Here is a 19,829-nt window from a genome sequence, read left to right as displayed (position 1 = left end):
TGCTCCAGAGCTCTTGGGAGTCCTGGGATTTTCCCAAAAGTTTCTGTTCCTAATTAGGCTGCTCTCAGTTTTAAAGGCCAGAGATCCCTTTATGGCACGGGGTGGAAAACCCGAGCAGTCACTGACACCGCACAGAGGTGGGTCCTGCTTTTGTCCCGAGGCCCAGGGAGCCACTGTGTCTCCGTGGGATGTTAAAATAGATCCCTCCCAGCCCTTGCTCAGCCGTGGGGACGCTGGTGGGCAGAGGCTGAGGGAGCATCGCTTGCCCTGGCCTGACTCACTGGGCTGCGGTTCAGTGACGTCCTGCTGCTCTCACCGCTGGATTTGGGGAAGGGGGCATTGCAGGGGGCGGCTCTGGGCTGTGGCCTTGCTGGATGTTAACCTGGCCCAGCTGCCTCACGCTGGGCTGTTGCCAGGGCCGGTCTCCGCTGCCGGGGGAGGACGGCACAGCCTCCCGGAGCTCGCAGGAAACGGGATTTAACTCTCCCCTTCTGCCTCACCTCCTTGTCCGCCATCCCCGCGCAGAGGCCGGCCCGGAACTCTTCAAAGGACATAACCCCAGCGCCGGCACTCCCGGGGCTCTGCCTGTGCCAACAGCCCGGCCCGGAACGCCCCAGGACTGGGCACGGGGGTCGGATTCAAACCCAGAACTCGCGGAGCAGCCTGGGCTGTGCCTCCCCCTCCCTCGGCCGGGGAGAGAGCTGTGGAATTGGTGCGGGAACGGCTCCCGGTGTCCTCCCGCGGGGCTGGCGGAGGTGGGAGATCGGCCGGGGGGTATTTGTGCACCGCCGTGTGCCGAGCCCGCGGCGGAAACCGTCGGGGGAGCGGAGAATGGGCAGGATGTCACGTGTGGGGCAGAACAAAGCGCGGGGAAACCCCGCTCCTGCTGCTCCCACCCCGCTCCTGCCGCTCCCACCCCGCTTCCTGCTGGCACGGGCTGGGAATTGCCGCGGGAGGGGGAAGGGAATGGCCCGGCAGGAGCTGGCCTGCCCTGGGGGCAGCAGGGTGGTCCCCAGGGGTTGGCCTGCCGTGCTCTGGGGATGCTCCAGAGGTGCTGGAGTGTGTGGGGAAGGACGGGGCTCCCGTCCCGCATGACAGCCCTGTTGCCCTGTCCTCGAACAGGCAGGATGGGCTTTGTGGTCCCAGCACTGCCCCTTCAGAGCCTGCAGCTCCAGCCCCTCCTGGAGAGCGTGGTGGGCCCTGAGGAGGAGGATTTGGTGTCAGGAAAGGGCTGGGAATGGGGGGCAGCTCCCATGAACCCTCACACGGCCGGTCCTTCCCCCTGCTGAGCTCTGGCTTTGGTGTCTTTTTTCCCCCCACGCACCCTTTAGCACAAGAAGCTTTTTTTTTGTTGTTGTTGTTATTAATAGCTATTGAGAGCCAGTAAAAAGTTCTACAGGGTTTTTGGCCAAGCATCAGGGTGCTCATTTCCTGGAGCTGACACTGGAGGGGCAGGGGATTGCTTGGATAACCCCCGGGGTTAACGTGAGGCTGAGGCACTGGGAACTCTTGGGGGGCATCGTGGGGGCTTTTGGTGGTGTCACAGGAGCCTGGAGAGGAGCAGAGGAAGATGGTGAGGGAGGGAGTGGGGCTGGGAGGGAGAACAAGGAGGGGTGGGGAGGCTTCCTAGGGTCAAACTGGGAGCAAAACCAAAGGTGGTGAAGTGTAGGGGGGTGTGGGTCTGTGTCTCTCTCAGTGCCCTCCCAGTGTGTGGACAAGCTCCCAGGGCCAGCGGGTGCTCCCAGTGAGTGCCACACTGGTGTCTGCCCAGCTGGCTGCCAGCAGCCCAGACATCCAGGTTGCTTGGTAAGAGCAGAGGAGGAGGCAGCAAGGGAGACCGGGGGCTCTCCAGGGAAGGGGGCAGGGTGTTGGTAAGTCCTGAGTTTCTGTTGGGTCCAGACTGTCGTGGGAGCCCCGAGCGTGGTCATTCCACAGAAACCCGCTGCATCCGGGCAGGGTCACTGGCAGGAAGGTCCCAGCCCACCACAGCAGGGGCTGGTGCTGAGGGGAAGTGCTCTGACTCAGCTTGTCGTGGCCTCTGGACCCACAGGGACCGTCCCAGGCAGGTGAACATCCTCTTTTCCCTTCCTGGGAAGTCCCAGGCCTGATGTGGGCCCCGTAACACAGGATTTACGTGTGTCCTCTGCTCCTGAGGGACTCCTGGAGTCCCTGGCCTGGAGAGTGTCTGGGCTGGTGCCTCCAAAGGTCTCCAAACAGCCCCTCCCCATGGGGACACTGTTGTCCCCACGTCACTCCCAACTGGCTCTGACAGGGAGATGCTCATCAAACATTTCACCTCCAACCACGGCCAGGCTTTCATTCATTTATTTATTTATTTATTTATTTATTTATGAACACCAGGCACCTTGTGATGGTCCTGATACCTGTCCCAGCTCCTCCCACCCCTCAGTTGTCATCGTTGTGGGAATTCTCTGTGGTGCTGGAGGGGCCCTGCAGAGCTGGGGGCGGGAGCCTGGAGCCCACAACCCTCTGTGCCCCTCGGGCTCCTCGCACTGACGCGTCTCCCTCTCCTTTTCCACAGCTGGGAGCCCGAGGAGCCGCGCTGGGAGCACCCTCTCCACAGGATGTTCTCTCCACCAAAGACCTCCCTGTGAGCGGCGACGATGACAGTCCCGGCGGGACCTCGGGAAGCACTAACATTTCAGTAGCCCAGCACCCTTGGGTGGCCGCCTCGCCCTCCTTCTCCGCCCCCTGCCCTCCCCCCGCTCCCCGGGATGGTGTATTAACCAGGAAGAGCCCTGCTTGTGTCCTCCTCGCCCACCCATTTTCGGCAGCTCTGGGATTTGTATGGCAGCAGCGTAACCGTGGAGAGGCCGGGGTATCACAAACTTATGGATTTTGATAAGAGAGGAGGGAAAGGGGAGCTGGAGGAAGGTAAAAGGATGTCCAAGACAGGTGGAGGAAGGAGCGGTCATGGAAGCCGGGGCGCTGGAACCAACTCGGGAGTCTTAATGGTGGGTCCCAACTTCCGCGTCGGCAAGAAGATCGGCTGCGGCAATTTCGGGGAGCTCCGTCTAGGTGAGAAGGGTCGTGTTTGTCCTCGCTGTACCTGCCGGGGTAGCTGCCCTGGCACCCTGCTCCTGCTGCTGGCAGGAGGGAGGAGCTGTGCTCGCTGGCACTGGGGTGCTGACGGGCCACACGGTGCTGACGCGCTGCCCTCGTTCCTGCAGAGCCTCCTCCTTCATGCCGGGCTTGATCTTCCAAGGCCCAGCCCAGCCCAAAGCACTGACCACAGAGGTGTTCCCATCTCCTCCCCGTGCCTGTCGCCCTCTGGGTTTGTCAGGGAGACTGTTACGGTTCGCCCTTGTCTGCTGGTGGTGGCCCACACCGGGCTGGGTGTCCCCCCAAATGCAGCAGCACTCCACAGGGAATGTTTTAGGGGATACCACTGTGTGCTCACCAGGTCTCCCCCTGCTTGTGCCCAGGGTGCTGCCCTCCCACTGTGCCCGGGAGAGGGGATGGAGCCTGTGGGGACCTGAGGGTGTTCACTGTGCTGGGACAAACCTCTAGGGAGGAGGGTCAGTGTTTTATCCTGGGTGAATTCTCCAGTTGTTGCAGCTGGTTGGGAGACTCTCCTAAAGCTCTGTGCAAGGGAGAGGAAGGGAGGAATGAAACCCAAGCACCTTCTGTGGTCACTTTCCATTTTGAACCAAGTTTATCAGGAAACTCCTCCAGTTTGGAGGGTGGGGAGGTTGCTCCTCTCCCACGACTGGGAATGTCCCAGGAGGCTTTCAGCGAGCTGTTAACCCTTCACTTGGCATCAGGCAGCTGGGAGAGGCCTGGCAGTGCCAGGCACCGCAGCACAGCCTGGGTGTCTCCAGGAATGCACACTGGATGTGTGGATGGAATCCCTGCCAGCCCCAGCCTTGTGAGCGCTTTGGGAAGGGGCAGAGAGCCAGTCCTGGGAGCCTGTGACAGCCACAGGCCTTGTTGCTCCGTGGTATTTTAAGCAGGGCCTTCCCAAGCCGAGCTCTGAGCTAAACCTGCCCTGGCTGGGCTGCCTGGGGGGAGTTCATGGCAGCTGTGGCCAGGCCTGTCCCTGAACATCCTCACGGGATCACCCCTGACTGCAGAGCTGGGGAAATGCCCTCTTTAAAATCCAGCCAGGGGGTTCCCGTGTTCCACACAGGAGCATCCATCTCTCCTGGTGTTTGAGGAGCTCTGAGCCTTCCTCCAGACCTTGTGGAAGGCTTGTGGAAGGAGAGGTGTTTGGGAATTTTACTGCTCCTTTCAGTCCCCAGCTCCTTTCAGTCCCTGCACAGCCGGCAGGGAGGGGGTGAATCGAGGGCTCTGAGCCCTGCAGGGTCTTCCTGTGTCCTTCCACCTCCTTTTCCCTGCTAGCCAGCGAGCATCCCCCAGTGGATGTGTGGTCTGAGCTCTCTTCCAGGATCCTGCTCTGGGCAGGAGGCTGGAGCTGTGGCTGTTACTTTGTGACCCCCCCACCTTGGCCTCCCTCGTTTCCACCGAGGGGACAGGAGTGTCGCAGGGATCTGAGGGCTGTCTGTGGTGCTGTCAGTTGTGCTGCTCCCAGCAGAGCCTCTGCAGGGCCCTGGGAGCAGTTGGGCTGGGTTTGCTCCTGGCTGGAGGGACAAGCAGGGAGCTCTCTCGCTCCAGGCACCGCAGCGGTCGATCTCACAGCGAGGGTTTGTCCTTGCCACCAGCAAGAGAAGCTTCCAGTCCCTTCACGTGGTCTCCCTGCCCTGGCACACCCTGCAGGGCCTGGCCACAACGTGGGGCAGGCCTGAGCACAGGATCTCCTCACGGCAGGGGAAGCCACAGCTATGTGGCTCTTCTCCTAAAATCACATCTCCCTTCCGTAGGTGTGCCTCCCTCTGCAGCAGGGCTCAGCAGTGCTTCCAGGGCTTCACAGGGAGCAGGGATCCCTCCAGCTGCAGAGGAATGGCGAGGGACCAGAGGGATCCTGCTGTGATGAGTAGGGATGCTGTTTTGCTGGGCACTCAGTTTTCCCCTGGGAATGGAGTGTTTGGTCCTCAGGGCAGGCTGGGCTTAGAGGCCAAACTGTAGCTCAGTGTTGAAAAGCTCCCAGATCTTCTCTGGACTTTTCTTACCAAAAGCCAGGAGATCTTGCAGAAACCTGCATGGAGGTGACCCCTGCAGCTCCCAGCAGTGGGGGTGGAGGAAGGTGATGTTGTCTTCCTAAAACAACACTTTGCCCAGTTTCCCCACCACCCTGAGAGGCATGGGGTGATCTGTCCTTACAGTGCCTCAGCTCAGCTGCCCCTGATCAAGACAAGTGTCCTCCCAGGCACAGAGGTGTCCAAAACCTAAAATGATTTGTTTAAAGATGAAATATTAAAAATAAAAATGGCATAAGGCGCTTGTGGGAAGCCAGAAGGGGAATGACGTGTGCGGGAGCTGGGGCTGCCAGGGCTGTGCTGTGGATCCTGCCTCTCCACGCTCCTGCTGGCCTTGGCAGCCTTGCTGGGCAAGGCACAGCCGTAGTGCCAGGCCCTGCCCCAGCCCAGCAGCACTGCTGGCCAGTTCCTCACTGGAGCAGCACGGCTGGAGAGCTGGGCTGGGGGCTGCAGGGGGGTGGCTGTCCCATTCCTCTGGTGCAGGGGGGCAGGTTTGGGTCCTGTTCCCTGCTGATGTCCTGGTGCTTCACCCCGAGCTGCTGAGTGCCTGTCCCTCCCCCTGCCAGCTTCCAACTGTGATCCAATGCCATCCCAACTCCTCCTAGGCCCCTCCAATCCCATCCCTGGGCAGTGCCTGCAGCCCCCTGAGCTCCCCGCTGCCCACAGCCAGCCCACCTCAGTGCTGGGGTGGGATGCTGCCCTCTGAAACACAGGGCAGCAGGAAGCTGGTGACAGCAGGGTGACAGGAGTGTGGCTGGTGGCTCGTGTGCCCTGGCACTGGGACCTGCAGCCCTCAGCCCCTGCCAGCTCCTGTGCCCAGGCCAGGCTTGTGCTGCTCCCAGCGAGGGTTTGTTGGAGCTGCTCAGGGGTGCTTTGGGCTGGGCTGGGGCAAGTGGAGAGGAGCAAAACTCAGGCATTAACCAGAAAGGTCCCAAATAACCCCAAAGCAGCTGGGGTGCTGTGCAGGCCCCTCCCCTGAGCTCTGCCTGGGCTGGGCAGGGGCCTCCCTGCTGACCCCCTTCTGAGCCTGGCCCAAGGGCAGTGCCCCAGCCAGGCTGTGCCATGGAGCTGCCCCGGGGCAGCCTCAGCTCACAGTGGGGTGCAGGGGAGGGTGGGGACCTGGCAGCAGCTGCTGCTTCTGTTCTCACTACAGTAAACTCCTGCAAATGTGCTTTTTGCAGGTTTTCTGCTGCCACCCCTCTCCCCTCAGCCCGCTGCTTGCATTTCTGCTGGCAGCCTGGAACCTTTTCCTTTGAAGTTAAAGGCTGGAAATTAATTTATTTTTAAAAGTAAACCCAGGATTTTGGGGGCAGGACCCCGGGGGTGGGTGTGTGTGTGGTGTGTGAGCCAGGAGCAGGTCACTGCTGCACTGTGCCAGGGCCCTGTCCCAGCTGAAGGGACTGGGGACATTCCCAGGCTCTCCTGAGCTCTGGCTCCCGGGCCTGTCCTGCAGCATCCCTGCTGCTCACGGGGGTGGCCACAAAAGGTTCCTTTGGTGGTGTGTGTCAGTGCCCTGCCCGTGGCACCCTGCTGTCCTGGGCCCTGCAGAGTCCTCCCTCCAACCTCCCTGCAAGGGCTCAGCCTGGCAGAGGTGGGAGCCACAGGCCCAGCACACACTGCAGGTACATCAGGGGTGTCTCTGGAGGGGGCCCAGGCACTCTCTGCCTGCTGCTCCTGCTGCCCTTACTGGTGGCTCGTGCTTGGTTTTCCTCCTGGTCGTTCAGGAGCCTCCTCTGGAGGAAGGTCAAACTCTGAAATAGGTCTGGGGTTATTTCTGATGGTGTTAAACCCCTGGTTTAACAGGAGCTGTCGCTGCCCGGCCTGAGGCAGCGCTGGCAGTGCTGGGCTGGCCTGGCTGCCTTATCCAGTGCTCCTCTTCCACATCACCTGCCACTGGGGAAGCCAAATTCCTGTGCCAGTGCCCAGCTGTGCCCAGCACAGCTCTGTGCTGCTGCTGCTGCTGCTGCTGCTGCAGGGCCGTGGCACGAAGGTTCCCAGCACGGGCACTGCAGTGACACAATGGAGGGGCAGTGCCAGGCAGGGCACAGGGAAGTGTCACTACTGCTCACTGTTCCCCTCAGGACAGGACGTTGAGGGGCTGGAGCGTGTCCAGGGAAGGGAACAGAGCTGGGGAAGGGGCTGGAGCAGCAGGAGCGGCTGAGGGAGCTGGGGGGGCTCAGCCTGGAGAAAAGGAGGCTCAGGGGGGACCTTCTGGGTCTGCAACTCCCTGACAGGAGGGGGGAGCCGGGGGGGTCGGGCTCTGCTCCCAGGGAACAGGGACAGGAGGAGAGGGAACAGCCTCCAGCTGCATCAGCAGAGGTTTAGGTTGGAGATTAGGGAAAATTTCTTCTCTGGAAGGGTTGTAAATCACTGGCACAGCTGCCCATGGCAGTGGTGGAGTGACCGTTGCTGGAACTGTTCAGAAAGCGTGGATGTGGCACTTGGAGTCATGGGTTAGTGGTGAACGTGGTGGTGCTGCTGACAGTTGAACTTGATGACCTCAGAGGGCTCTTCCTTCCTGAAGGATTCCGTGATTCCATTCCAGGCCGCCTGGATGGGGAGCAGGCCGGGAGCAGCGCAGTGCTCAGCTCCTGCTCGGGCTACCCTGATGTGCAGGAGCAGGTGCTGGAGCCCAGCACTGCCAAATCCCTGCGGAGGGGACAGCAAAGCCACCTCTGGTGCTGCAGCACAGCACAGGCCCAGGCCTGGCTCTGCTCTGCTCCCACACGCCGTGTCCTGCAGCTGCATTCGGGGACACCTCCAGCCCTGAGCAGGCAGAGGCCTCTGCAGCACAGATGTTTGCTTTCTGCTCCCCATCTCGACACTTTTCTCTTCTGTTTGCTTTCACAAGCACCTTTTGTGCTGCCAGTCCTGCAGCACTGCCTGCCTGAGGCCTGGGTGGGAGCTGCTCCAGGAGATGGAGTGGGGAATTCCCTGGCGTGGAAGGACCCTTCAATCCTCCCTCCTCGCTCTCTTGCTTATTCTGTCCTGTTTTTTCAGTTCTAATGACAGGCTGGTGGTTCTGCTCTCTGCACCTTCCTTTAGCTGGGGGAGGGAAGCAGAGGGGGTGGTTGGGCAGTCTGTGCTCTCGCTGCTCCCCCTCTTGCCCATCAGCTGTGTCCAGGCCTCCTGGGCATTACAGGAAGGGATGAACAGGGGAGTATTGGGTGATTTGGACTCGTTTTTGGGGCTGGGAGAGCACTGCCAGCTCCCAGAGCAGTTTTGTGGGTGTCTTTCTGTACCAGTGAGCCATGGAGGAGGGGACAGTGTGGTGGGGACAGGACAGATGACACCTAACAGGGACAGAGTGGAGTTCTCCAATCTCAGCCCTACTGGGGATGCTCCTGCCTCCATCCCTTCTACCTCCCTGCTGTGCTGAGCTCTTTTGGAGGTATCCTGACATTTTTTCCCCCTTCAGACCCAGGGAAAACCCAGCTGTGAGTTTTTCTGGTTGTAGGTTCTTCCCTGAAGGCAGCAGTCATTCTTTTGGACTGCAGGGCTCCTCTGTGGAGCCATTCACAGGCCTGGGGGATGTTCTCCCTCCTCCCCAGGAAATGCCAGTCCATGATGGGCCAAACCCCCTGGATCTGGCACAGGCTGTGCCCGCCAGACGTTCCTCCCTCCCAAATCACCCTAATCGGTCTGGAGGGATTTGGTTTATGCAGAGGCAGGAGACAAAGTGGCTTGGCAGAGGTCCCCTGGGATGGGAGAGGGTCAGGGAGGCAGCAGGACTGAGCCCCTCCTTGGCTGCAGAGCCCATCCCGGGGAGGAGCCACTCCATTAATATCTCCCATTCATCCCTCTTCCCGTAATCCTGCCGCCGACTCTGGCGCTCAGCAGCTGGCTCTGATGTCACCCGGCGAGGATTTATTGCTGCTTCAGGTGGAGAGCAGCAGTCAGAGCAGATGAAATCTTATGCCAGGAGGAGCTTGTTCCCTAAGCAAATTGCTTGGAGAAAATCCGAGGAGACAGATGCAGCTCCATCAGATACACCGGGATCGCGTGTCTGCCGGCTCCGAAGGGAACCTGCTGCCGTTAACTCCCACCTCCCCGGCAGGAAACACTCGGATCTGCTCCTGCAAACCCCTCATCTCTGCCCTTTTTGGGCCTGGGCAGAGGTTGTACTGACACTGCCCGGGTGTGACCCTTTCTCAGGCACCCCTGGACGACGTGCAGACCCTGTGAGCTCAACCTTTCTGAGGGTACGGATGGGAAAGGGCCAGTGCAGGGTGGAGCTCTCGAGGGGGCTGCCCCTTCAGCTCCCCTGGGCACTCAGAGCCAGGCTCCTGGCCCTCTTTGCAGCTCCTCCTACAGTCTGGGTCACTCCATGGATCTGCTCCTGCCTTCCCCTGCACCCTCGGGCAGGTGGGAGCATCCGCAGGGATGAGGTTGATCCACACACGTGTGTACACACACACACACATGCACACACGTGTGTGCCATCCCCAGCAGCGACTCCAGCTCTGCCAGGTGCTCCTGGGGGTCCTTCCTCCTGGCCACCCACAGCCCAGTGTCCCCTGGCTCTGGCCCCCCTCCCAGAGCCCCTTGTCCATGAGGGGAGAAGCACCAAGTCCCAGCCTCGTTCCTGCCTTGCCCAGTCACATCCCTGCAGGCCCGGACTGGGATGCTGCCCCCTCCCAGCAGCCTTGGCTCCGGCCCCCAGCATCTTGCCCATCCCAGAGGAACCCACATCCCCCACCTGGAGGTGATAACCAGGCGTGTTGCAACTCCCCACAGTGGGTTCTGCTCCCACTCGTGCCTCCAGGCCTGTTCAGGTGTTGTGGGAGCTGCTGAACCTGTTCAGAATGTTTCTGAGCCCGGGAGCCCTCAGGGGCTGTGGTGGGGGTGGTGCAGGGACTGCTTTCCATCGCCTTCTCCTGTGTCTCCCTGCAGGAAAGAACCTCTACACCAACGAGTACGTAGCGATCAAATTGGTGAGTGGCTGTCAAAGGGGGGAGTCCCCCGTGCTTGGGGAGAGAGGGGTGGGTGTTCAGGCCATGGGGAAGGAGGATGCTGCCCCTCCCCAGGAGTTGGGGAGGGTGGAGGGGGGGTTGGGATGTGGTGGATGGGAGCGGGAGCGGGTTGGGATGTGATGGATGGGAGGCTGCGGGGGGAGCTCCACTCACCACTCAGAATCCAGGGCAGGCTGGGAACACACGTCATTGCAGGTGGGGTGATCTGGGGCTGGCGAGGGAGGAGCTGAGGCTTCTCCTCTCCCAACCCTGCCCATGGCCTGTGCTGTGCTCAGCCAGTGCCAGCAGCAGAGGGACCTCAGGGAGCAGTGGTGCCACTGGTACCTGCTCCCATTAATGGCTACCCCAGCATCCAGAGCTGTCTGGCCAGGGTGGATCTGGCTCCCATATGGGCTGATTTTCTCTCATCATCCCCTGCAGCTTCATCTCTGTTTTACACCAGTTGTTCCCAACCCCAAATGCTCATTCCAGCTGCTGCCAGCATGTGAAGGAGGTGTCTGACACCCAGACCCCCTGAACACCCTATTTAACTGTTCTCCTTCTGTCCTCCAAGGAACCCATAAAGTCCCGGGCCCCCCAGCTGCACCTGGAGTATCGGTTCTACAAACAGCTCGGCAATGCAGGTATGGGGCTGGGCTGAGCTGTGGGGTCCTGCCTGCCAGGAACCCTGCTGGGAGAGGCTTCCCCTAAATGTGACTCTGCAACTTCGCTCCCGGCCTGAGCAGCTCCTGCCCATCTGCTCGGCGGGGAGGGGCTGGTTTTACACAGAGTCTAATCTTTGATCTCTTTTGATTTAGTTCTTTCCCACCCCCCATCCCTGCATCAGAGTCAGGGATGCAGATGGAGCTGCCTGCAAGAGCAGAGCCAGGCTGTCTGCAGCAGGAGGGAGGGCAGTGTGAGGCCAAGCCCCCCTCTGCAGCCCCTGTGCCTGCCTGGCAGTGGTGTGACTGTGACAGCAGGGCCCTGCTGCAGCCCCACACAGCCCCTGCTCCGTGTCTTGCAGAAGGAATTCCTCAGGTTTACTACTTTGGCCCCTGCGGGAAGTACAACGCCATGGTGTTGGAGCTGCTGGGACCCAGCCTGGAAGATCTCTTTGATCTGTGCGATCGCACCTTCACGCTCAAGACCGTCCTGATGATCGCCATCCAGCTGGTGAGCTCAGCCCCTGCTCCTCCCCTGGGGCCTTGCACGGCTCACCTGGCACACCTGGGGCACCAAGAGGGGCTGGGCACAGGGGTCACCCCACAGGGAGATGGAGGGAGGAGGGGTTTGAGCCAGTGCCCGGCAGGCTGCGGGGGGCACATCCCAGCCCACTCCTCCCATTCCTCACGCCCTCCCTGGTCAAGGAGGGCTCTCCTCACCCCCACACAGCCCCTCTCTGAGCATCTCCCTGTGCGTCCAAGGTGCAGCTGGGCTGGGGTTGTCTCCCAGGGCGGGATGACCCAACATTCCCCTCCTTTCATCCTGTGGGGATGGCCAGGCCGGGGAAAGCAGGGCAGATGGCAGGGCCCAGGGGAGGGGGTGCAGGGATGTCTGTGCCCTGGCACTGACACCTCCCTGTGCCCCAGATCACACGGATGGAGTATGTCCACACCAAAAGCCTGATCTACAGAGATGTGAAGCCGGAGAACTTCCTGGTGGGGCGGCCGGGCAGCAAGCGGCAGCACACCATCCACATCATCGATTTTGGCCTGGCCAAAGAGTACATTGACCCCGAGACCAAAAAACACATCCCCTACCGAGAGCACAAGAGCCTGACAGGGACGGCACGTTACATGAGCATCAACACCCACCTCGGGAAAGGTGAGCTGGGCACGGGGCAGCCTTTCCTCGGGGCAGAGGGGGAGGGACCGCGGGGAATGAGATCCACCCTCTCAGAGGTGGGGCTGGGGACAAACTGCCTCCCCTGCTCTTCAGGGTGTTGGCAGGACATTTGGGGTTCTGCAAGGCCTGGGGGGGGACAGGGACAGTGTCTGCAGTGGGAACATGCCCGTGTCTCTCTTGTCTCCGTGCAGAACAAAGCCGCAGGGATGACCTGGAAGCATTAGGGCACATGTTTATGTACTTCCTCCGCGGGAGCCTTCCTTGGCAAGGCCTCAAGGTAACTGCCAGCTCATGCTGCCCGTGGGCCTGGCCCTGCCCTGGCACGGGGGGGAAGCTTTGGCCCTCAGGGTGTTGGAGGGTTGGCACCCCAGCAGATCTGAGCTCCGTGCCAGGCCCTCGCTGTGCTGAGCAGCTGTAGGGTCCGTGTGTGTCCCTGTTTGGGGCTCCCAGCTGCTCTCACAGTGGCTGTTCTGGACTCCCTGGTGGCTGTCCTCCAGACCTGGCCTGGCGAGGGAATTCCCTGGGAGTGAGCTCCTGCCCCTCCCCGGGAAGGTGCCCGGCCCTCACGCTGACCCCCCTGTCCCCGCCAGGCCGACACGCTGAAGGAGAGGTACCAGAAGATCGGCGACACCAAACGAGCCACCCCGGTGGAGGTGCTCTGTGAGAACTTCCCAGGTGAGAGCCCTGCCCTGCCTGGCCCTGTCCCCAGCCCCGTGCCCGGCCCCTGACCCCCTGTCCCCGCAGAGGAGATGGCCACGTACCTGCGCTACGTGAGGCGGCTGGATTTCTTCGAGAAGCCCGACTACGACTACCTGAGGAAGCTCTTCACAGACCTGTTCGAGAGGAACGGTTACGTGTTCGACTACGAATACGACTGGGCAGGGAAGCCTCTGGTGAGTGGGGAGGGGCTGGGTGGCACAGAGGGCACCCCAGGGGCAGCGGGGCCAGAGCCAGCAGCCAGGGAGGATGCAGATCCCAGCTGTCCCCTGTGCCCGAGGGATCAACTCCATCCATCCTCACCGGTCCCCAGCTCCAGGCTGGAGCTGTTGTGCCAGCGGGTCGGAGCTGTGGCACAGGGATGGGATGGGAGGCTGCTGGAGCCAAGGAGACCCCAGCAGCGGGGCTGGCACCTCACTTTCTGCCATGGGCACCCTCCGTGGGCATACGTGGAGCCATTGGGACAGGGGTAGGGACTGGGATCAGGGCTGGTTCTGGGGGTTTCGTGTGTTGGGGCAGAGGTGGGATCAGGATGCAGGGCAGCGGGAGGGCTCCGTGCTGGCACTGACGTTGTCCTTGTGTCCCCAGCCCACGCCCATTGGCACGATGCACAGCGAGGTGCAGGTGCAGCCCCCGAACAGAGACAAAGCACAGCCACACACCAAACACCAGGTGAGCAGCCTGGCCGGGGCACAGTGACCATGGGCATGGGCAGCCTGGGCTGGAGGCGGGCCTGGACATTCCTTTTCCCCCAGTGCTGTCTGTGGAGAGCTTCCCAGCACAGCCCTGGGCCTGTGGCTCGTGGGGGCCCAGGGCAGTGTCCCTGTGGCCTGGCAGAAGCAGGAGGAAGCACCGTGGGGGCTGTGGCAGGGCTGGGGGGTGCTGGGCCTGGGCATCAGCCACTGAGCTGCAGGGCCAGCCTGGGGTGGTGGGTGAGGGAATGGTTCAGGCTGAGGACCTGTGTCCCCAGCACCGTGTCCTGTGGGGGTAACTCGCTGCTCTGCTTGTGGTGCCACTTCCATTGATGGGATGGTGACACAGGACAAGGGATGGTGACACGGGATAAGGGAGGGCAGGATTGGTGGGGCGGCTTGGCAGTGTTTTGCCCCGTGCTGGGGCTGCCTCTGCCCAGGGCACAGGGAACTGAGCTGGGAGCAGCCCAGGGCGGGGATTGGGCAGAGCTGTGCCAGCAGATCCCTGCCTGTGGGAAAGGGGCTGCACTGCCCAGCCCTTCTCTGGGGCCAGTGCCATGGCTTGTCCTGCCCTGGTGCAGGACACACAGCTCTGGGAATGCTGGCACCCAGAGCAAACCTCATCCTCTTGAACCTCGTGGGGAGCAGAGGTCCTGCAAAGGGGTTGGAGCCAGGGGTGCAGCTCCCTGTGCTCCCCACCCAGCAGTGCCCCTGGAGCATCCTGGCTGCTCCTGGAGCCTGGCACAGCCCTGGCTCTCACCGGCCAGGGGCTGGGAATCACTTCCTTAGGGAGAGAGAAACATCTTCAGATCAGCTCTGGCTCATTCCTGGGAACTCGCTCCCAGCAAGGTCTGCTCTCTCCGGCACCGTGTTCAGCATCCCTTCTCCAGAGCGGTGGGAAGAGCACAGAGCTCCTGGAGCATGGGAGCAGTGCCCAGCCTGGGGACACAGGGTGTCCCCACAGCCTTGGGGCCGTGCCCTGCTCACCAGGGGAGGGTTTGGCTGTGGGAACAGCCGAGCATCCCCTGCCCTGGAGGAGCAGCAGAGTTTGCTCCACACTGGCCCCACCAGGCTCCGCGTCGTCCTGGGGACATGGAGAGCGGCTGTGGCACCGCCTGGGCCCGGCTCTGCCGCCCCAGCCCGCTCCCAAACATGACCACCAGCCCAGCCCGGGGCTGGCCCTGCTCCACCCTGCCTGGGGGCGGCTGTGAGGGGTGTGTGTGGGTGGCAGGGGGACACAGCCCCCGGTGTCCCCTCTCTGGGAGCCGCCGGGCCGGTGCTGCACCGAGCGCCCTCCGCAACCACAAACCCGATCTGCTCCGGTCATGGTTTTGCTTTTGCATGTCTTATTTTCTCGACTCCCTTTTTGCCACTTTTCCCATCCCTTCCCCTCCACTCCTCCCTTCTCTTCCCCATTCTTCCTCTTTTTCTTTTGTTTTCTTTTCATTCTGTTCCTCCTGCCTGTCGCGAGCAGCCGCCCGAGGGGACGGAGTTGTGGGATCCTCAGGCCGGTGGGCAGCCTGCCGAGGAGCCTGTGGGAGCTCACCTGGCAGCCGGCAGGCTCGGGGGGTCCGTCCAGGTACATAAACCACGCGCCGAGGGCAGGGGCGGGCGCGGGAGGGAGCGGAGCCACCCGGGATCAGCCCCGCTCCCCCGCCCCGGGGCCACGCCTCACCCCGGGCTCCTGCCTCACCCCGGGCTCCTGCCTCACCCCGGGCTCCTGCCTCGGCTGCAGCACGTGCTGCCTGTCCCCTGTGTGTGACGTGACGGTCACGGCTCGCAGACGAGGCTGGTGCTGCTTCCCGGGGGCTGCCAGGCTCCCTTGGTGCTGCTGAGGGGACTGGGAGGGCAGTTGGAGATGGATGGGTGGATGGATGGACGGATGGAGAGCTGGCTCTGTGCCACACGGCAGTGTGGCAGCTGGGTGGGCATCGCTGTGCCCTCAGTGCCGCTCGTCCCAGCAGTGCCCGACGAGCAGGGCACCTCCCTGACCGGAGCGCCGGCTCCGACCCTGCTTCTCCTCCCTTCCCTGGCCGTGTGTCCCCGCCTCCGTCCCGCACTCGCGCCGTCAGCCCCGCGCTCTCCGCCCTCGCAGCCTCCCGCCCGCTGCCGCTCTGCCCCCCCGGGCCTGGGGGCCCATTCCCGCATGGATGGTGGGACATCCATGTGCCGGGTCCCCCCGGCCGGGCCTGCGCTGCTCCCTCCGTCTCTGCTTCGGTCCCCGCCGCTGTCGCTCGTTCCTGCTGCTCCGCGGTGATGGTGCTCGTTCGGCTGTGCCCCTCCTGCCGCCGCGGGGCCGGGCAGGCCGGGGGGGAGCCGAGGGAATGCCCCTCTCGAGCTCTGCCCGGCTCCTCCTGTCCCTCCTGTCCCTCCCCTCCGCTGCTCCCGCTCCCGCCCCGCAAACCCTCCTGCCGAGCTCCGCCTGCGCCCGGCGCTGCGGGGAAGGGGGGGACACGCTCGGGGGTCTCCGGGCTGGTTTTGGGGGGCTGTATCCTGACGTGGCCCCGCTGGCTGGGCACTGGCTGTCGGGTGGCAGCTCCTCCGTGGGTCTGGGAGAGCCTGAGGCTCCTCAGTGGGGCCGAGCAGCTTGGGGAGCCTCCCTGTGCATCCCCAGGGAGCTCCTGGCTTTGCCTGAGGGCAGCGGGCACAGGAAGGGCTTTCGGGCGCCTCCCAGTTGCCTGTGCCGGCCCTGTCCTCGCTTTGGTGGCTCGGATGTCCCCCCGAGCCTGGCACTCGCCCGACCCTGCTGCCCTGGCAGCTCAGGGCCCCTCGGGGTGGGCGCTGGGCTGGGTCCCGCAGGCCCGGCGGTGCCTGGTCTTGGGGCCGGGGAGCAGGAGCCGTGTCCGGTTGCTCCGCCGTGGGAAGGTCTCCTTGGAGCTCTCGGCTTCCCCGGGCTGTGTCTCCTGCACAAGGAGCTGCCGGCAAGCCCCTCGCCCGGTGGGATGTGCAGGGGCTCCCAGGAGCCGGGATCCTCCCGGAGGCGCTGGGATCGGAGCTCTCGTGTTGGTGCTGTGGGGGGGGGAACTCAGCACCGAGACTGAGCTCTGTGCTGTGGGCCAGGGCACCATCCTGTGCTTTCAGGGACCTCGGTGCTCCTGGGGAGAGCCCGGGGGTCTCCTGGGCTGCCCCCCCGCCGCGGGGAGGGGACGGGGCTGTGGATCCCGGGCTACCCCCGCTGACTCTCGTCTGTCCCCAGGTGATGAGCTCCACTAACGGAGAGCTGAACACAGACGACCCGACGGCAGGACACTCGAACGCCCCCATCACAGCCCCCACCGAGGTGGAGGTGACAGACGATACAAAGTAAGGCCCAGCCCCGCTGCCCCTCCCCGGGGCCGCGCTGGGGGCGGGTTTGGCGGCTGCCCCGCGGTGCCCTGTCCTGTGCCCTGTCCCGTGCCCTGTCCTGTGCCCTGCGGGAGGAACAGCCCAGCTGTCTCCTGGCATCCCCGAAGGGTGTCCCTGTAGGGCCATCCCACCTGGCCCTTCCCACCTGGCTCCTGCACAGAGGGCATGCACAGATCCGGCTGCTCCTTCTCCGGAGCCCCTGGCTCTGGCCACATGGCTGGCACTGGATGCCGTGGCCAGTGTCTCTCCCCTGCCTGGTGCCACTTGCTGTGAAAGGTGTCACTTGCCGTGACCATCGTGGTGTCCCCGGTCCAGCCCCTGCCACGCAGTGGGGACACTTCCCGGAGCAGCTCTGTCCTCGTGGGGGTCTCACCGAGGCACCGAGGGGTCCCTGTGCCCGCTGACCACGGGGGTGCCGCGCCCTCTGTGCCCGACCCAGGCTCTGACGGGTCCCTCTGTCCCCAGGTGCTGCTGTTTCTTCAAGAGAAGGAAGAGGAAAACCACCAAGCGTCGCAAGTGAGCCGGGGCCGGGCGGAGCCGCGACGGCTCCTCTCCCTCTGGCCGTGGCTGGATGTTGACCCGCGGAGCCCGCGGCCCCTCGGGCTGGACGGGGACGGGGGGGCCGGGCCGGACGGGCTCCCCCAGCGCCCCACGCGCAGCTGGGGAGCGGGGCCTCCCCAAACTGCTTGTCCTTTCCTCCGCCACCCGCCCGGCGCGTGGCCGTTTACTCGAACCAAGCCCAACTTCGCTGAAGTTCCTGCGTCCGTCAAACAGAAAAAAAAAAAAAAGGAAGAAGAAGAAAAAGGAAACCGAAACAAATCCACGGCGTCACTTGCTTTGAGTCTATAACTAGTCTGAAATGGGGATCAACTACAGACTCTGACCCGTCGCTGTCAGAAGAAGACGAAGACAATTTCGAGAGCAGTGGGCTAAGGAGGAATATTTTTTTTTTCTGTTGCTTCTTTGTCTCTTAAGTTAATTTAAAGTGAGTCTCGGTGCAGAGTGCTGAGTCGTCAGTCTTTGACCGTCATCTTCAGTGTTACCGAATTCTGCTCTTCCCTCGGGCCCCCGCCCCGCGCCCCCCGCCGGGTCCCCCCTCGGTCAGGCCGTCGGTGACAACGGTTCGGGCTCCGCCCGGCGAGGGGAGCCGGGGCCGCGGGGCGGGGAGAGGAAACGCGTTTACAGTTCATTTACGATGCACTTTTGTGAGCAATACAGGCGCCGTCCGGGCCCGCCGGGAGCGGGTCGGAGACTCCCGGGGGCCGGGGGGGACACAGGGACAGGGACGGCCGAGACCAAAGGGACCCGTGAATGGCGGTGGCAGAGCAGGGAGGGGCAGCAGAGCAGCCTCGCCGTGTCTTGGGGCTGGACGTTGGAGGTGTGGGCAGGGGTAGCGTTGGTTTTCACAGTCCGAGCTTGGGGCGGTGAAGGGCAGCGGGGTGGACCGGCTCTGCCAGCGTGGAATTCCCTCACCATGGCATCCTCCTGCCATGGCATCCTCCCACCATGGAATCCTGCACCGGTGCCAGGGCCCAGCCTGCCCCTGGGGGGGAGGAACTGGAGTTTTTGGAACTGACACACACACACCCCCCACACCCCCCCGTGCTCCTCACCACCCCCAGGGCACCGCAGCTCCCCACGTGACTGACCCCGTGCGCTGTCGTGTGTATTGATTGTGACACATTTTGGGGGGGACACACACTTATCTTTACCAAAACCCTGTTGTTCTGCCCCCAGAGAGGGGCTGAGGCTGTGCTGGGGGGGCGGGGGGGGACGGGACCATCTGTGGCTGCTTCGAAACATTTGTCCAAACTGACCATTTCGGGAGGGGCTGGGGGGACACGGGGGTCTCCCGCGGGGGCCCTGGGGAGGGAACTGCGCCGGGGCCCCTCTTGGTCCTAAATTCGGGATGTCAAAGCCCGGCTTTGGCTCCTCCGGGCAGGGCAGCCCCAGCTGCTGATGTGTCTCTGGCCACGGCGGGGAGGGGACGTGCAACGTTTGCCTTCGTGTCCCCAGCGAGGCGAACAAACAAACAAATCTTTAAAAAAAAAAAAATCGCCTTAAATTTTCACTGGAAGTGGCCCCTTCTCAGCACGTCGGCTCGGAGCAGCCCCGGCGGAGCCCGAAGAGGAGCCGCGGAGGGGAAGGGGCGCGGCCTTGGGGGTGTTCCCGGCTCCGTGTTCCCGGTATTCCCGGTGTGCCCGGCTCCGTCCCCGGCCCGAGCCCGGGACTCTCTGTCCTTCCAGCGAGGAGTCCAAATACTGCGATTGTACGTGAGAGCGTTTGTTCCATTGCGAGTTTAGTTACTGCTTTAAAAAAAAAAAAAAAGAAAGAAAAAAAAAAAAACAAAACCAAGTGTACAGAAACGGCATTTCAATTTCTCTGATGCTTCCTGGAAGCCATAGAATTTAGGGGCTTTTTTTTTAATAAAACCAAAAAAGAATAATAAAAAAAAAATCTTTAAAACCCAATGCTTCTGCGTTCTGTGCTTGATGGGGGGGTGGGTTCCTTGTCCCCTGCCCGTGGACCTTTCCCGCTGCTGAGCCCTGTGGAGCTAAAGATCCATCTCTTCTCTCCTGTGAGGCAGCAGGAGGAGAGGCTGAGCGGTGGGATCAGGGGAGCAAATCCGGCCTGACCCTGCCCAGGTTCCCGGTGGACGTTCCTGTAACGCCCACGAGCGAGGAAGGTGATGGACGAGCGAGGAAGGTGATGGACGAGGGAGGAAGGCGATGGATGAGCGAGGAAGGTGATGGACGAGGGAGGAAGGCGATGGTGCAGGAAGGCAGCTCCCAGCTGGAGCTCAGGGCAGGGTTCAGAACTGGGGGTCCAGGCTGAGACCACATCCGGGTCGGGGCTGTGGGGAGCCCTCGGCCTCGCGGCTGAGGAGGAGGAGGGAGGACAGGACGTTGTGCTGAGCCGGGCGCGATCCAGGCACGGTCACCGTGTCACAGCACCCAGCGCCCTCGAGCAGAGGGACCGGGCCGGGCTGTCCCCACTCCCGTGCTGGGTGAGGAGCTCCAGCACAGCCCGGAGCGGGTGGGAAGCTGCTCCCAGCCCGGGGGGTCACGTTCAACACGGCCCCGCTGCTCCCTCGGGCACAGGAAGGGGCTGTGCCGATCCCAGCCCTCATCCCTGCTCCCGCAGCCTCTCCCTGCTGGGAA

At 62.8% G+C, this 19,829-nt stretch overlaps 1 protein-coding gene across 2 annotated transcripts in view; it reads left to right on the top strand.

The window, feature by feature from the left end:
* CSNK1G2 (casein kinase 1 gamma 2) overlaps nt 1-17,668 on the top strand; it is a 39,853-nt gene extending 22,185 nt beyond the window's left edge. Inside the window, exons 2-13 of one of the 2 annotated variants that reach the window (XM_050321440.1) lie at nt 2,543-3,039; nt 10,011-10,051; nt 10,644-10,713; nt 11,094-11,242; nt 11,659-11,893; nt 12,106-12,191; nt 12,505-12,589; nt 12,659-12,807; nt 13,220-13,303; nt 14,798-14,902; nt 16,520-16,626; nt 17,134-17,668. In XM_050321440.1, coding sequence (XP_050177397.1) covers nt 2,853-3,039; nt 10,011-10,051; nt 10,644-10,713; nt 11,094-11,242; nt 11,659-11,893; nt 12,106-12,191; nt 12,505-12,589; nt 12,659-12,807; nt 13,220-13,303; nt 14,798-14,902; nt 16,520-16,626; nt 17,134-17,188 — 1,353 coding nt within the window. In that variant the 5' untranslated portion in view covers nt 2,543-2,852 and the 3' untranslated portion in view covers nt 17,189-17,668. The remainder of the gene's footprint in view (nt 1-2,542; nt 3,040-10,010; nt 10,052-10,643; nt 10,714-11,093; nt 11,243-11,658; nt 11,894-12,105; nt 12,192-12,504; nt 12,590-12,658; nt 12,808-13,219; nt 13,304-14,797; nt 14,903-16,519; nt 16,627-17,133) is intronic. The other variant, XM_050321441.1, reaches the window with a different exon arrangement.
* Nucleotides 17,669-19,829: the final 2,161 nt, after the last annotated feature.

Source organism: Myiozetetes cayanensis, unplaced genomic scaffold (assembly GCF_022539395.1).
Source record: "Myiozetetes cayanensis isolate MyiCay16 unplaced genomic scaffold, myiCay2020 scf26, whole genome shotgun sequence".
In the NCBI taxonomy this organism is placed as follows: Eukaryota; Metazoa; Chordata; class Aves; order Passeriformes; family Tyrannidae; genus Myiozetetes; species Myiozetetes cayanensis.
Note: the sequence above shows the minus strand (reverse complement) of the source record. Positions and strands in the feature narration are given on the sequence as shown.